Source organism: Rhinopithecus roxellana, chromosome 21, assembly GCF_007565055.1.
Source record: "Rhinopithecus roxellana isolate Shanxi Qingling chromosome 21, ASM756505v1, whole genome shotgun sequence".
Lineage (NCBI taxonomy): Eukaryota > Metazoa > Chordata > Mammalia > Primates > Cercopithecidae > Rhinopithecus > Rhinopithecus roxellana.
This window is the reverse complement of record NC_044569.1, coordinates 79,284,788-79,301,935: the sequence shown is the minus strand read 5'-3', so window position 1 is coordinate 79,301,935 and position 17,148 is coordinate 79,284,788. Positions and strand designations below refer to the sequence as shown.

The window sequence follows — 17,148 nt, the reverse complement described above, 5'->3', positions numbered from 1 at the left end:
TCTTGCTGTTTTTGAACTTACTGCCAGTCCAGCGACTTAATTCTTTCCCACCCCTTTGCCTGAGAGGCTCATTCTGTAGATACGTGCATGACTTGCAAAAGACGTCTGTGAGCAGGTGACTCTCCTACTTAAACTGGCCTCCCTTTATCATTCCTTGCTTTATTTTTTAATAGCATTCATCACTACTTCATATTATACGTTTGTTTATGCATTTATAAGGATACGGACTATGTCTATCTTGCATACCAAAGTATTTCCAGAGTCTAGAATACATAAAACACACAGTAGGTGCTAGGTGCTTGATACATATTTGTACAGGTAATAATTGTGTTGGGTGGACATTTCTGTGTGAGTACATGCACACACACTCACACACCCCTATCTGTTCAGTCCTGTAGTGAAATTTGGTACCCATCTCTCAATGTTTAGTTACACATATATAAACAAAGGCAGACTTAGAGTTAAGGCTTCAAGTCCTCTAGATGATTATCATCTCAGGTGCTACACAGAGAATGTAATATATTATTTTGCTTCCATTTCTTGTTCTAATGTCAACACGTATATAAAATAAGATTCATTTTAATACTTTGGAGGCATTACCATGCTTCTCAGGCTCAACAGAGGGGACAAGCTAGTTAAGCAGCTCAGAGGACTCATGTCTCCCATTTCAGCACATACACCTGTGTATATGTCACAGCAACTGTGCTTCCCCCAGATACACACGCAGAACTTACATGGTATGTGTAGAACAAAACTAACTTTCCCAGTCAGGCTCTTTTTGTAGTGGCTGCTATTATTGAACAGAGAGAGAGCAGACTCTCCCCCCGATAGCGAGGCCATGCACATGTGAGTGGAACTGATAATTTACAGACAATAACTTACTGTGTTTAAAGCATTAAAACACCAGTAACACCCCAGATATTTTTATCCTAACACTGTAATAAAAGCGAGTTTGGTAAATATAGTTGCTTTGATTCTTGTGGTTGATTTAGTTTTATCCTAACTCATTGCAAAAACAGAAAAAGGAAAGAGAAGGAAAGAGGAAAAACACTTGAGGCGGCACATTTATTTTTCCATTGACTCATCGCCTGCGCTGTGGTAGGCATTCCCTCTACTTAATTCACCTATTTGTTAAACCTGAGAACAGAGATGTCTTATAAAATACTACTATATGTGCAAATCAGCAAAAGAGTCTCAGTTTTAAATGTCTCAAATACATTTTTACAGGCAAACACAGCACAAATTTTGTCAGTCGTTATGATCCTCGATTTAACAGCTGGATTCAACTTCCACCCATGCAAGAAAGGTAAGTGTTTATTTCTTGCACCTGAAATGTTTGTGACGGCTTTACAGGGGCATGGGTGCTAGGTGATTTTTCATGAGAAGGAATGCTAAACAAAGTCAATGGAAGACATATGAGGCAAAATACAAAACTTGGCCTAGCCAATTTACATGACCTTCCTTGTTAATTCAATAGAGAAAACTAAGTCAATTATTTGTCCTAATGTAGGAAGAAAAAAAAATGTGTGACTGTCTTTCTTGATTATATTGATTGGTATTTTGCAAACAGAGCTAAAATTTCTCTGGCTATATCACTCTTTTTGGTGATAATATATTTAAACCCTAAAATTGAAATATAAAACACTATACTTGCAATGATGTGCATTTTGGTACAGACATTTCAATACTCAATATTAAATTATTTAATATTAAATTCAATATTCAATATTAAAATTCAATATTTAATATTAGACATTTAGATAATTAGATATGAAATATTGAAATTTAACATTTCAATAGTAAATTTTGTCTTGTTTGCATTTACCTCCCCAAATGTCTTTGAATCCATACATTCAAGAACAAGTCATTTGTTAAGTTTAAAAAAAAAATTAGTCTTCCAACGTGTCATCTCATTTTTTGCATAGAGTAGTTAGTTATCTCAGCCAAGTCTCCTGGCTACCAAAGGACAAGATGGCTACTATATTTACATATATTTTGTCTCTCCTAGCTGTTCCTCAGGCATGCCACCATGTCTTTATCTGCATATGCAAATTCACAGCCCAGATTTTGAACACTTGGTTCTTTTCAAATAATATCTAGACATCCTCTTGAGCAAATTCTCCAGTGAGATAGACAGTAAGCTGCATCCTATTGCCTCTTCAGCATGCACTTTGGGAGGCCAAGGCGGGTGGATCATGAAGTCAGGAGTTCATGACCAACCTGGCCAAGATGGTGAAACCCCATCTCTACTAAAAAATACCAAAAAAAAAAAAAAAAAAAAAATAGCCGGGCACGATGGCAGGCGCCTGTAATCCCAGCTACTTGGGAGGCTGAGGCAGGAGAATCGCTTAAACTCGGAGGGCGGAGGTTGCAGTGAGCCTAGATCACACCACTACACTCCAGCCCGGGCAACAGAGTGAGACTCCGTCTCAAAAAAAAAGGAATCATCAGCATTCTTTCTCTTTTCTATTTCTTACATGACCTCTCACCTGAATATCTCTCTTTTTATAACATTCAAGTAGATTACCCTGAGATTAAATTGGATTCTTAATCCTAAATTCTAAGCTAAAAGAAAATTTTCATACAATACCATTTATTGAAAAATGTACTTATTGCAGCAAGACAGCATGAATCCATGCTCTAATGAAACACAAGACCTAACTTTCTACTCTATATACAGGTAAATATATTAAAACTCCCTTAGAAGACTAAAGGCTATACAGTGAAAATGATGAGGCATGATACATTAAGGACCACAGACACTTTTAGGAATGTCTAGTTCAAAGGTACCTGAGGAAATAATTCTAAGTCAATTAATAGTTTGACAAACTTAATGAATCTGAAGCTTCCTGGTCTTTTTCTGCAGTGCACCCTGTTTCTCTCTTTTGGAGGTTATTTCCTGGTTGCTGTTATTACAGCTGCATCACTTTGCCCTTTAATCAAAACTATTCCAAAAAGTTTTACTTAAAAAACAACTATCAATACATGTTTGAAATGTCATCATCTCATCACCGCGGACCCCTTTGCTGGGGGCTGTACACCATGATAATTAACCTTCATGCCTTCGGCTTGGGAGGCATAACTCACGTCGTGGTCAATTATCCCACTGTAGAGCCCCTAAGGATGGGAAGTATTGCTGCAAAACCTAATTAGTAATTTTTTTGAAAATGTGTATTGTTTACTTGATAGTCTGTAATGACTTCCTCTGAGGCACTATGGCCTATCATGGCAGGGTCCTACTTAGACAATTTTTAGCAGCTCATTGACCTGATAAAAAGACCTGCCATGGTCTGTCGGTACCCGGCAGCCACCATTGACAGGATGGACTGTTTAACGTTTCTTTCTAAGTCATTATGGTATATCATGTCACGTCCCTAGTAAAAGAAGTTTTTTTTTAGATTTAGAACAATCAACTCGATAGACCAAATAAAGAGCTCCTTACAGCACTGAGTGGGAAAAGGCAGATCTCACAAATATCCCGTCAATCTTGCAGCTCCATCTCTCCTATGGGCTGGTTGACCCAGGCAACAATCCATAACTTAAAATGAAATTTTTCTGTCGTTGCCAAGTTTCCATTCAAAATAGCAAGTACAATCAGTTACTAGTGTAGATTAATTGGTGGTTTTAAAAAAAGAGGAAAAAGAATCTAGAAATATATGAGTCACTCTTCAGATCAGAAAAGTTGCTTAAAACATTTAGTTAATTTTACATTGTGTAGATCATGAATGAAACCGGAAGTTCCCCACCTACCCCCTTCCCTTATGCTGCTACCAAACTGCTGAAAAATTATTATGCTGAGAAATCACCAAACCAATTGAGAATAATGAAAACACATTGTAAGCCACCTCTGGGGTAACCTACCCTTACAGAGCTGTGCTCTGTATTTTGTATTTTGTATTTTGAATGGAAGCTTGGTAATGATAGAAAAATTTCATTTTAAGTTATAGATTGTTGCCTGGGTCAACCAGCCCACAGGAGAAATGGAGCTGCAAGATTGACGGGGCATTTGTGAGATCTGCCTTTTCCCACTCAGTGCTGACAGATTGAGTACCAGGATACCCTACCTAGCCAACCCTTCCAAAAGAATAGAGAAAAAGTGCAGAACACCTTCCCAGTTTAGCAGGGAAATGGGCACATGGCCTTCAGATTCACTCAACCATGAGTCAGCTCATGAATTGCATACCTGCTGGCTATGAATTTACTGTCAGAAATGAATAGATGAAAATATAAATTTAAATGTAGTGCCAATGACTTGTTTTGCTCTCAGATTTAGAATTTAATTCTTCAGTAAGGAGAGGAAAAAATTAAAAACTTGGATCAGTAGAAATGTTTTGGTAACTTAATTTTTTTTTCAGTAAAAATTGACATTTGAAGTGTTATTCTCATGGAGATCTTACCCCCTAGCTAATCTAAAAAAATAGAAGACAAAGTAGTTTGGGAAGCGTTAAGAACAAAGCCTCTATTTCACAGAGTAAATAAAAGACAAGAATTTAATATGTCAAAAATGCATCAATGTTTAAATAGTTTGTTTCTAGTAATATTTTGTGTAACAAGAAACAATGGGAGACAATATTCTTTTTAACATATCCATTGTTTTTAATCCAATGACAAAAGTCAAAACTTCAAGCTGGGTAAGGAGATAGTAATCCAATCTCATGCTTTAGCATATAAACTGACAACTCTAAGGGCCAGAGAGAACTTGTAAAGATCTGTAAAATAAGCCGGGTTTAAAGTATATTTGTATGCATTATTATTAATCTTTTTAAAACTTATCTCACAAATACTGAATATTGCTTCTGGCAGTGGGGAGCAGGGGAGGCTGAAGGAGGGAGAGATGAACAATTTGAAATAGAAACAGTGTAATCCCACTAAAAAATCTTTAACAATCTTGAACTTACTTTCCTCTCAAAATAAAATAGCCTAAACCTTGTATGTTCTTCATGTGGCAAAGAGGGGCAGGGAGCATTGTCAAGAGGGACCTGGTATGGTAAGATTTTAGCCTAGAGCGAATGTTCACAGTTGCTGGCAGACCATTAACTATCAGGTTCCTAAAATGCATTTCAGGAACTCTCGCTTTGGGCACTCAAGGGAATAAGTCAAAGATTCAGAATCTTTACTGTTGGAATTTCTACCTAAAAATGCACTTTTCATCAGGAAGTGAAACCTGCTGATTTTTTCCCATTTAGATCCTAACAGTGACACTGTGTGGATAAAGCTAGGAGTACACACGGAGTGTCACATGAAGAACGCCTTGGCTAGAAAATAAAGCAGGTTCTGACAGGCTGACCAGGTGTCATGGTGAGGAAGGAACCAGATCATAACAAGTGAAAAAACTGAATTTTAGACAAGAAAATGAGTTCACCAAAGAGAGATCTTCCTCTTATTCTCCAATATCTAAACTCAGTTAAATAGAAGGTTTTCATACTAATTGGCATCTTTTCTTCTAAACTAATGCTGCACAGAACTCACCATGACCAGCTTACAACCCACATAGTCCCAATTCTTTAAAGATGGCCCATTAGTGAAAAAGAAAATGTACTGCTTCAGAGGCTCCTAGTATAGAATCACATGGAAGAAGTATACCGAACTACCTTAGTGTCAATGGTGGAAAAAAAAATGTGCTACTTTAGGACGGATTTTTGTAGACATGTGTCAGTCTTTTCAATGAAACACTTAAACTTGAAAAGGTCAACGTACTAGTAGAATAACTTTGACCTACCATATTCAGTGAGAAAGTAACTGAAGTCTGGTTGAGGAAATAGAAGGAATCAGTAGTTTATCTGTATGCACTTAATTTTGCAACTGCTTTGAAATATTATTTATATTTAGATGAGTTTTTAGCCCCTCATACCAGAAAAATCTCAATTTTTTTAAGATCAGAAATCCCTTTGATGAACACATTGAAAAGCTGCCTCTGGCCAGGCGCGGTGGCTCATGCCTGTAATCCCAGCACTTTGGGAGGCCGAGACGGGTGGATCACAAGGTCAGGAGATTGAGACCATCCTGGCTAACACGGTGAAACCCCGTCTCTACCAAAAATACAAAAAATTAGCCAGGTGTGGTGGTGGGCACCTGTAGTTCCAGCTACTTGGGAGGCTGAGGCAGGAGAATGGCGTGAACCCGGGAGGCGGAGCTTGCAGTGAGCCAAGATCACGCCACTGCACTCCAGCCTGGGCTACAAAGCCAGACTCTGTCTCAAAAAAAGAAAAAAAAAAAGCTTCCTCCAAAAAATGCACATGTGCAAAAACATCTATCTACAGCATTTTATTACAATTTCAGAGCCTCACAAACCCCACAGAAGACATGGACCCAGTTAAGTCTTTACTTTATGAAACTGACTCATCTTCTCTTTATTTTATTCCTACTTTTCTCCCTCCCACTGTTTTCATTATTGTTGTCCTCACCATCTTTCTGAATTATCCAAGGCACATATTTCCTTCAAATATATCAAGAAAATCTAGAAAAAAACAAACATAGCTAAAATACTGCTCTGGCCGGGCGCGGTGGCTCAAGCCTGTAATCCCAGCACTTTGGGAGGCCGAGATGGGCGGATCACGAGGTCAGGAGATCGAGACCATCCTGGCTAACACAGTGAAACCCCGTCTCTACTAAAAATACAAAAAACTAGCCGGGCGAGGTGGCGGGCGCCTGTAGTCCCAGCTACTCGGGAGGCTGAGGCAGGAGAATGGCGTAAACCCGGGAGGCGGAGCTTGCAGTGAGCTGAGATCCGGCCACTGCACTCCAGCCTGGGGGACACAGCAAGACTCCGTCTCAAAAATAAATAAATAAATAAATAAATAAATAAATAAATAAATAAATAAAATACTGCTCTAAAATTATCAATGATGTCTATTAGGATAATTTCAGGACTATTAAAAAATGAATACATTACCATCCATAACAAATATCATGCCTGTGTGGTAGCAAATCATCTGAACGAATATTAAAGAATTTAGTTGTCACTTAAACATTATTCCGAAATGTTTACATGCAAACATGTTGATGGTCAATTTTTAAAAACCTTTTATCCAGGTAATATTAACTGGCAGTTCCTGAACATGAACAAAATGCTGGACACTATGACAAGCACTTATATGTATTTGCCAATAGCCCTGTGAGAAAGAGACCATTATCATCCCCATGTTCCAGATGAGAACCTGAGGCTGAGAGGGGTTGGGTGACATGTCAAAGGCCACACACCTAATACATCATCTAGCCAGGCAGTCTTACTCAAGAAGCCAAATCGTTAATCACCATGCTATACACTACCTCCTAAATGTTTTGGTACTTCATAAACACAACCTGGAAAATCTCCAAGCAACATGTTTCCTTGATAAAAACCTGTAGCACTCCTTGTCTTGCAATCAACATTCCACAAGAATCTTGGCATCTATTTTAATAGAGATCATTAATTCATTAAATATAAACTACATTATCTGAGGGACATGGCACTTAACAGCTATACTTATTCAATATTGGATCACGTTTTCCTTGTGAAGTATATTATTCCAGTAGTATCAATGAAGAAAAGAAGCAAACAGTCAAAGGCTTGCTTAAAGTTTCAAACTAGTCATCCTAACTCCCAATTTTTGATTGCTATTTGACCGTTATTCTCCCTGAGCTTCCATATTTTATTACTTGCCAAGTTTTACATTTTCTTCCTTTAAAATATCTTTTGTGTCACCCCTTTCCATTTTTTCTACTACAGCTCTAATTCTGGTCCTCAGTATCTTCAAATCTCACTCCTAAATTATGGCATATCTTAGGATTGTTCTGTCTACAGTCCTTCCAACACAGCTTGTATCTTTTGCTTTGATGGCATAATGGGATAATATAGTCAATAGCCTCTCTTAAAAAGGGACCTAAAATATCTTATAGCCTTTTAAGAATCAACACAAAAAGCTACTTAGATGAAATTCCTGAACTGGTTATATAAGTGCAAAATTTGAACATTATATGAAGTTCACAAAAGTTATTCTATTTGCAGTAGTACTAAGGGTAAAAAAAAAAGTGATAATTGAAGAAAAATTTTGATGATGTAGTTTCTTATAAATTGGGAACAATGACCCCTGAAGGACCATAAAGAAAGTGAATGTCAAGATAATTTATTATTGTTACATTATCTACTTCATTTTTCACTTTGTCTTACAGAGCTACGATATCCTTACAAGGTACCGAATATCCCAAATATTAATGAACACTTAACAGTGCATAAAAAGCAAGATAAAAAGGGCTGAAACAAAGAGTTGGTGAATTTCTCCTCTACTATTACTTTAATATCAAGAATATTAACCAGAAAGGGCAATACATATGATTACTGTAGAAGGTCTCAGACTTACAAGGTATATGTGTAATTTTTAAAGATTTGCAACCCTTTCTGAAGCAGAATGCACCCCTTTTCCTGACTAACTGGGTGGTGCTTACCTTATTTCAAAAAGTAACATTTCACAGCTCCTCTTGTGATTTACTGTGGGTTGTTTTCATTGTAGAAGAGCCAGTTTCTATGCATGTCGGTTGGACAAACATTTATACGTTATTGGTGGAAGGAATGAAACTGGCTACTTGTCCAGCGTGGAGTGCTATAACCTAGAAACAAATGAATGGCGCTATGTCTCCTCTTTGCCACAGCCTCTGGCGGCTCATGCGGGAGCAGTGCACAATGGGAAAATATACATTTCAGGCAAGTAATTCCTCCACTTTTTGTTACAAAGTTCAGTTCCAAAGCACTCTCTTGACTTGTATGTCTATGTTTATTTCACAGGGGGTGTACACAATGGAGAATATGTCCCATGGCTATATTGCTATGACCCAGTAATGGATGTCTGGGCTCGAAAACAAGATATGAACACAAAACGCGCAATTCACACTTTGGCTGTAATGAATGATCGCTTGTATGCAATTGGAGGAAATCATTTGAAAGGTCTTTTTTGTTGTTGTTTTGTTTTTTAGTCACAATAACATTTGCATCTCATATTTCTTGCTAAGGGGGTTTCTCCTTAGATAATGATAGTTAACCAAGTAAAAAACATGTTGATCTAATAAAATCTACTCTGTGTAAATTGGCAGTACCCTTGAGCAAGCATTTATTTTGGCTTTTCTGCAGATAGGATTATTTTTTAGTTACCATACACATAAAAGAAATGAATAATGATGTCTACAGAAAATAAGAAACAGGAGCATTAATAACTGAAGAGCACAAACAATTTGTTGTAACAATGTATTCACTGAAATAAATTATTTCTTATCACCAAAGTGGTAGTAATGAATTTTTTCCAGAAAACTATTTTTGCAGTAATCATAAAGAACTTTAGTCATAAGTGCACAAAGCTAACGTGATTTTTTAAAAGGTAATATTTATCAGATTCTTGTGTCTAAATTTAGAATTTTTTAAGAATTGAATAGCAAACTACTTATGATTATCAAATTCTGTTGTTTTTTTCAATAAAAATCTTAAAGCATAGCATTTTCAGAGATATGTTTCAGCACCTTTCCTGCCCCAGATATGTATGTGACTGTAACTTTTTGTAGTGTATGTGTACATATATAACATTATGTGCATGCATGTAACACTGAATGTGACAGGAAAACAGAGAGACCTATGATATCGAGAACATTATTGAACTGCTTTGGGCCTCAGTCTCCTCATCTGAAGATGAAGAAACTGCTCTATGCTCTCTAAAATCTCCTTCAGCTCTGCTAGTCTATGATCCCTGAAATTGAGCTAAAAGGGAAACAGGCTATCTAAGTATGGTAGATAACACACATGTGTGCATTTATTTTTTAATAGTATATACATCTTTTTAGATGGTTTAGACCTAGATGTTTTCTCTATTTTCCTAATACATGTTTACCTGTAAATGTAATAAAGTCTGAGCAGGTGTAATTTTTACGTAGATACTTCCAAGTTCATGTTCATTCAGTCAAGTTCATGTTCAGAAATGCCAATAGCCTAGAGCATGTCTGCTGTTCAGCTTAAGTGCTCTCTCCAGTGGGAAAAGATTTTATTTACTACTGTGACTCTTCCCTTTTTATTCTTTATCTCTTTCAATGGTGCTCTTTCATTTCAAGTCACACACCATTCCTTTATGTCGCCATGTTTTATATTAACTTTATATCCTTTTATGTTAAAATGTGATTTCTTTTCATTCTTCTGCACAAGATATTGTCTAAATGCTCTAGGATCTTCTAACATTTGAGGTTGCGTTTGGACAGAAAGACTTAGTAAATGACAATCTAAATGAGAAATACTGCACACACATCAAAACTGGGTTAGCTCAAGGAGGCATCATGGTGAGGAGAGGATATAGACATTGCATCTAAGCCCAGCTTTGATTTTAGTTTTGCACTTTCTAGTTGTGTGGTCTCACTTAAGACACTTAACCTCATGTCTGTAAAGGAGGGATAATTAATCTTGCCTTGATGGTTTCTATGAGGATCACAGTCCCCATGTATAACATTGGTACAGAGAAGGCATATATATCTTCAAATGATGCCTCTAAGGTCAGAACCTGGAATTTGCCCAAGTGCCCATTCTAAGTGTATATGCTTCAAAAATCATCATCAATAATCTTAATGGTAAAGGAAAGGAATATACTCTGGAGTTGCAGTGAGTACATTGTTCTGTTGTTCCACCATCTATGCGATTTATTTTCTGTAGGAAGTTAGTAACCGAAATAACCTGTCTACCTCTTCAAGACCAAAATTTCTCCACTTTTTGATTCATCTTCTCAATTATTTTAAAGAATCCAGTATGTTGGTTACTTTAAAATACACACTGTGATTGTCAGTTAGCAAATATCCATAGCCTGCATTTAACTACAGGAAAAAAAATAAATAAAAACATTAAAGGTTTGATCTGCTTGGTGAGTATGAAGCTCCCACTAGGTGTTTCTCACCCTTTAAATTAAAGGCAGGGCTCCAGTAGAGTCCAGGAAACTTAAGTTGTTCTCAGTGACCTAGGTACTGCCCCAGACACTGAGAACCCTATCAGAAGAGGTAGGAGAAGCTCTTCGGTGAAAGGTACTCAGCCTCCTACTCTAAACCTTGATTCTTGGCAAATATTAGAAACCATTTACATCATCAGAGTTGTTTATAAACATAGTCAAATTGTGAAAAAGGTAAAAGATGCTGAACAACATATTTTTAATTTATCAAAACGTTCTGAGAGAGTTAAATATTCATTTGAGAAAAAGCAATACAATTTAGTATGCAAGAGTTTGAGTTCTGAAGCCTCTCCTGGATTCAAATCTCAACCTGTCTACTTACTGACTTGTGACTTACTCAGGTAATTGACTTTCTCTGTCTCCAAGTTCCCTTATCTATAAAATGAAAGTAAGGACAGGGACTATCTCATAGAATGATGGAAAGGATTAAATGAGTTCATTTAAATAAAGTCCTTAGAAAAGAAAACTAGCATATTGTAAGTGCCCTGTAAAATGCTTGCTTAAACTATTATTTTAAGCCTTTTTAAATAAGGTTTTAATAAACTTTTTTAATAAGATCTATCCACATATAATCAACCTTCACTAATGACATCTGTTCAGATATTCTTGCTTTGAAGTAATCTAAAACAACTAGAGTTTCTTTGGGATTTTTTAGGTCTTTCTGACATTTCTCCCGATCTCAGTGAATTTATGCTTTTTTATCTTCAAAACCATAATTATCTATTTTGGCTTGAGACTTGTTTTTAAAAGAAGGCCTAGCCTTGAATTGGGACCCTGAGCATTTATTATTTTGTTGTTCCACTTTGTTCTGTCACTTAGGTTTCTCCCACCTTGATGTAATGCTTGTGGAATGCTATGACCCGAAAGGTGACCAGTGGAATATACTCCAAACTCCCATTTTGGAGGGTCGAAGCGGCCCTGGCTGTGCAGTGCTTGATGACAGCATTTACCTTGTGGGAGGCTACAGCTGGAGTATGGTATGTGTCCACATTTACTGCATGCTCCTTTATTTTGTTGGTGCTTACTTTTTCTGTATCCTTCCAAATGTGTTATCTTCCACACATGTACCTTTTAAGAGTATCATACTTACACGCAGGCAGTCAGTTGCTTTAGGTAGTAAAATAGTATCAATCTGGTGGCTGTTGAACTGGCTTGCTGGCTGATCAACAGCGTGACAAGGTGCGGCAGGTCTCTTTCTCTCCTATCTCTATGATCTTGTGATTCTGGCTTCCCAACTAAAAGTCAAACTGAGGTGATTTTACAAATGGTCTGCAGTTCATTAAGAGAGTCTGAAAGGTTTCTGACTGGTAAGGCATGAAAAATGGAAATTCATTCTCCAATATTCATGAAGTCTATTTAGGATGTGTGATTTGCCATTGATTTTTCCCCTTATTTTCCCTCTTTATCATGAAATTTTCTAAACATACACAAAAATCGAGATTAGAATGGGCCCTCATTAACCCATCATTCAGCTTCAACATCCATCAACATTTTGCCACACTTCATCTACCCCCTCTCTTAAAATCTCTGGCTCAGGCAATATGAAGTAGATCCCAGATGTCATATCATTTCACCCTAAATGCTTCAGTATTTACCTTTTAAAAATCGTTAGCTTACGTAAATACACTCATTCTCCACAAAATTAACAAGAATTCATTTATAACTATTTTTATATTCAGATATTTGCCACTGACTTAAAAAAAAAGATGTATTTTTCAAATTGACATATCCAAATCAGGATCCAGCAAATCTTTCTTATATTTCATCATTATTTCTCTTATATGTCTTGCAATCTAGAACATTACCCAGCCTCTTTTTGTTTCATGCCATTGACTTTTTGACAAAAGAGGGTCAGTTATACAGAATACCCTACATTCTGAAATTGGTTAATGACTTCCTTGTGGAGTCATTTGAAATAGTCCTCCGTCTGCATATTTTCTAGAGACTGGAAGTTAGAGATAAGGGCATAATTAAATTCAGCTTTTTCCTTTTTTTATTTCCTTTGTTAACTTCTTTCTTCTTTTTTAGCAAGAACACCTGAGAAGGTGGCTTTGTAGTTCAAATTACAGTACATCAGGAGACACATCGGGTCTAGCAGATTACATATTCACTTTTAAAATGATGAACATTTGTCTATTTTCCTAATTACCTGTGTTAGTTTTATAAGATTAATTTGGTGGTTTTAATAATATTATTTAGTTTTATTTCTTTTGCCTCTAACAAGATTGTGACATAATGTTTTGGGGAGCTTTAAAACATTATTAGTTATATGTAGGCAAATAGGTATTGACATATATAACTAGATATTCATATATGCACTTGTTTGCTTATACAAATTGTTAGCTGCAAGAATATATACATTTGGAAGTAGACATTGGGGCATTTTCAGAAAAATAATTATTAGGTTGGTTGGCATTTTTGTTTGTTTCCTGTGATAAACACAAAGCTGCCTTGGTTTGGGGAGGGAAATGTTACACAAGCACTAGCCTCTAAAGTTGACAAAGAAAACAAGATTAAGGACATTTTATTTCTCATGTGGCCTCTTAAAAATAAATAAATCAATATATGAGAAAGCTGACAAACTTTCATTTCCAGTTTACTTTAAACTGGTTTTCAATCCTAGCTCTGATTCTTCACAGTAGCAAAATAAAAATGGAGAAGTGAGACAACAATCTGAAATATCATTATCTTAACTATTTGAATGTTTAAAGTAAATTTGTTCTTTTTTTTAAACTTAAACCAGCTGGATAACTTTTATTTTTAGTATATTATTTTTATTTATTTATTTAAGCCAGGATCTTACTCTGTTGCCTAGGCTGCAGTACAGTGGCATGATCAGAGCTCACTGTAACCACAATCCTCCTGTCCTAGCCTCCCAAGCAGCTGGGGCTACAGATGTGTACTATCAGGACCAATTTGTTTTTATCTTTTTTGGTGTGTGTGTAGAGATGAGGTCTTGCTATGTTGCCCAGACCGGTCTCAAACTCCTGGGCTCAAGTGATCCTCTCACCCTCCCTACCAAAGCTCTGTAATTACAGGCATGAGCCACTGCACCCAGCCAATTTAGGATTTGTTGAGCATCCAGGATCCTCTAGGTATTTGACTTTTATTATTAGTCACACACACACAATTTTTTTTTGAAATGTTGTCAATCTTAACTTTTACCTTGGAATAGAACAGTTTAAAATCCATTGCTTTCATTTGGAATTATTTAGCAAGAATGGAGAACAGATATTTTCTTTTCAATATATTAATAAATGTGATCAGTAACATTGCCACTGCACTTCTCTGACTTCCTTCTCTAAATGCTCCCTCCTCTGTCATTACAGGGGGCCTACAAGTCATCTACAATATGCTATTGTCCAGAGAAAGGAACCTGGACAGAACTCGAAGGAGATGTAGCAGAACCGTTGGCAGGCCCTGCCTGTGTGACAGTTATTCTGCCCTCTTGTGTGCCATACAACAAATAACACCAGGAAACTCTGGAATGAACGGTATCACATTCTAGGAAGCAATGGCAGGTGACATCACTATTATAATAGGAACAATGCATTCTAATGGCACAACTGCCAAAACCCACCCCTGGTTTCTGATGATTTATAAGTAACTACAAAAGGAAGAGACCTGTTCTTGAACATATACTGTGTCTGTAACCCAGATCGCACCAAACTTCCTGTGGTGACAGACTCTTCCATTTCAGACTGGTTTTAACTTATCCCAGCTTTACAAAAACTCTTCATGTGAATCTTAACTTGCAAAAGGAGAAAAACAAAATACAGAAGACTGGCCCCAGAGAGACCTGAGATCAGTATTGTGCATTGTAGTCTATCTGCATGTGATCTATGTTGACATTTCGGGGATATTGTGTTCAAGAATGATTCCAAATTTGAGCCAGCAAAATATACGGCATTACAGAAATTGCCACTTGATTCTGTATTCTTAACCTTTGGCTACTTCACAGACTCCATTGGCAACACTGTTATTGAAAATCATATAAGATTAAAGAGAGGCATTTTCATTTCTTTACAACTTCATTTCATACACCTTCTGCCCTTATAGCACCTCATGGGATCAGAAAAGAGAAACATGTTGGCTCTTGTAATAAATGCTTTCTACCCTATAGGTTCTAAGCTAGATAGTGTCATCATTTCTGTGTCCTCAATTTTATCTGAAAGATTGAAACAAAACACATTATGTCACTATTCAGTTCATGGAGGTTTGTGCTTTTTCCTAACATGTTATTTACTTCAAAAGACAGGATTGACAAATTCAGTCACGTACTATTTTAGAGATTCTGTTATATGATATGTCTGACCCAAATTTAATCCATAATAAAAAAAAATGGGAGACGGTGTTCAGGAATTCAGGGATGAAAAGAAAGAGTAAGTTCTGTTAAGTACAATTCCAGTTGTCTTTCTGTTTCTAAAACACAGAACTTACAAGAGCCACAGGAGCCAGTTATAGCACCTGACAAAATACTTCTCCTCTTCCTCACCTTTGGGTAGCTCTAGACACTTGACTTACGATCGTTATTCCCCCAATTCATCATATTTTGCTTATTATCACCAGAGATGCTTGAACTCATTTAAGCGAGCAATTGCTAGTTGTCTTGAGGAGCATGAGGAATTCAGGAGCAGAAGGTCAGGATAGCATGAGATAGTCTCAGTGTGGCCAACCAAAAGGACAAAACTGACAGGAATGCACATTTGATTTTCAAGCCCTTCAGAGCTTGAACAACAACTTTAGGAGTAAATAAAAGCCTAAAATACTTTTTAACCATCCAGAGATGACGTTGAATCCTTCAACAGATGTGTCATTCAAAACAATAATTAAGGAAATCCCACAGATGAAAAATGCCTTGGTGATAAGCTTTCGTGGCAGAGCACGTCAAGATAAATGGGTATACTGGAATCCAATGCCGTTTCTACAGTAAAGTGCAATCTTCATTGTTTTTGTATTTATTTGTATGTTCAGATCCAAAGGATCCGTTGTAAAAATATATATATAAATATATGTATATCCAGTGCAATCAACTTTCATTTCTTTTTCCTTGAAAACATATGAGTATATAGAAAGAAAAGTTACAGTACTCTGTGGGAAAATCTCAGCTGACATCATGAATAGAACGAGGTCTGTTTCAGAACCTTTTGTTGTCAACTGTCACTGTTTCTTCCAAAAGTCACAGTTTATACAAGAACATTTGCTTTCCTTAGACTTGTTCTGCATTTTATTTTTTATTTCTCACCAAAATAAATAAAAGCATTTATGAGAACTATAAGTAAAGCTTTCTGTATTTCAGAAAGACATAAGTTACTAGAAAGTGAAAAGTGAATAAACAAGTCACAGAGAATGTAAATTTTGTACAGTATTAGAATGTGTAAATGAAGCTTGCTTGGAAGGGGAAAACTTTAAATAAAAACTTTATGTACTAATTCAACTGTCTCTCATATCCTACTTACATAGCATATGTATAAATCTCTACATTAAACTGTTTGAAGGTTTGTGATATGTAAATGCCTAAATATTTTCATTCTGAAGCTATGATTTACAAGTGTATTTGGCTTTCTCACAATATGTAAATGTATACAGTATGGACAGTGCTAAAATTATGGAATACTTCTGGAAAATGTTGTGAGTTAAAAATCATATGGAATCTGATGTTTTCACTACAAGGGTGTTATAATAAGACATAACTTACCTGAGATCAAATAACTAAATATTTATACACATTATTAGAAGCACCATATATGTTAAAAAAAATACCTGCACCCTTTTTAAAGAATAATGAATCACACATTTTATTAAATCAATTATCAAATACATAGTATTTAATTTTATTCTCTTTTAAAGATCTGATGAAGCAATTGTACAGGGCAATTAAAGGGGCTATGGGAGACACAGGGGGAACTAAGGCTTGTAGGTGAGGGTAGTAGTTGGGCAACCTTCCAGGCAAAGAGCTACGTAAGATCAGGAGCTAGGCTCGGAAGCCTGTAAGCTGGGGGGAATTTACTTTAATGCTTCCCAGCCAAATCTATCATTAGTGATGATTAAACTCAGAATTAAAGGATCTTTTGATCCTCCCTAGTATTCCACAAGAAAGAGTAATGGAGTTTCTTTCTCCTTCCATTGGATCTTCTCCTCCACATACTAGAGTAGCACATTGAAAGAAGAACCTTCTCCTGAGCCAATGGCTAGTTGCTGAAGT

General features: G+C 36.4%; 1 protein-coding gene across 2 annotated transcripts in view; it reads left to right on the top strand.

Annotated features, from left to right (window-relative positions):
* The window catches only part of KLHL14 (kelch like family member 14), a 100,190-nt gene extending 83,815 nt beyond the window's left edge, over positions 1–16,375 (top strand). For both annotated transcript variants that reach the window (XM_010365941.2, XM_030926104.1), the window contains 5 exons: positions 1,228–1,306; positions 8,490–8,680; positions 8,762–8,920; positions 11,763–11,920; positions 14,273–16,375. In XM_010365941.2, coding sequence (XP_010364243.1) covers positions 1,228–1,306; positions 8,490–8,680; positions 8,762–8,920; positions 11,763–11,920; positions 14,273–14,413 — 728 coding nt within the window. In that variant the 3' untranslated portion in view covers positions 14,414–16,375. The remainder of the gene's footprint in view (positions 1–1,227; positions 1,307–8,489; positions 8,681–8,761; positions 8,921–11,762; positions 11,921–14,272) is intronic.
* The last annotated feature ends 773 nt before the right edge of the window (positions 16,376–17,148 follow it).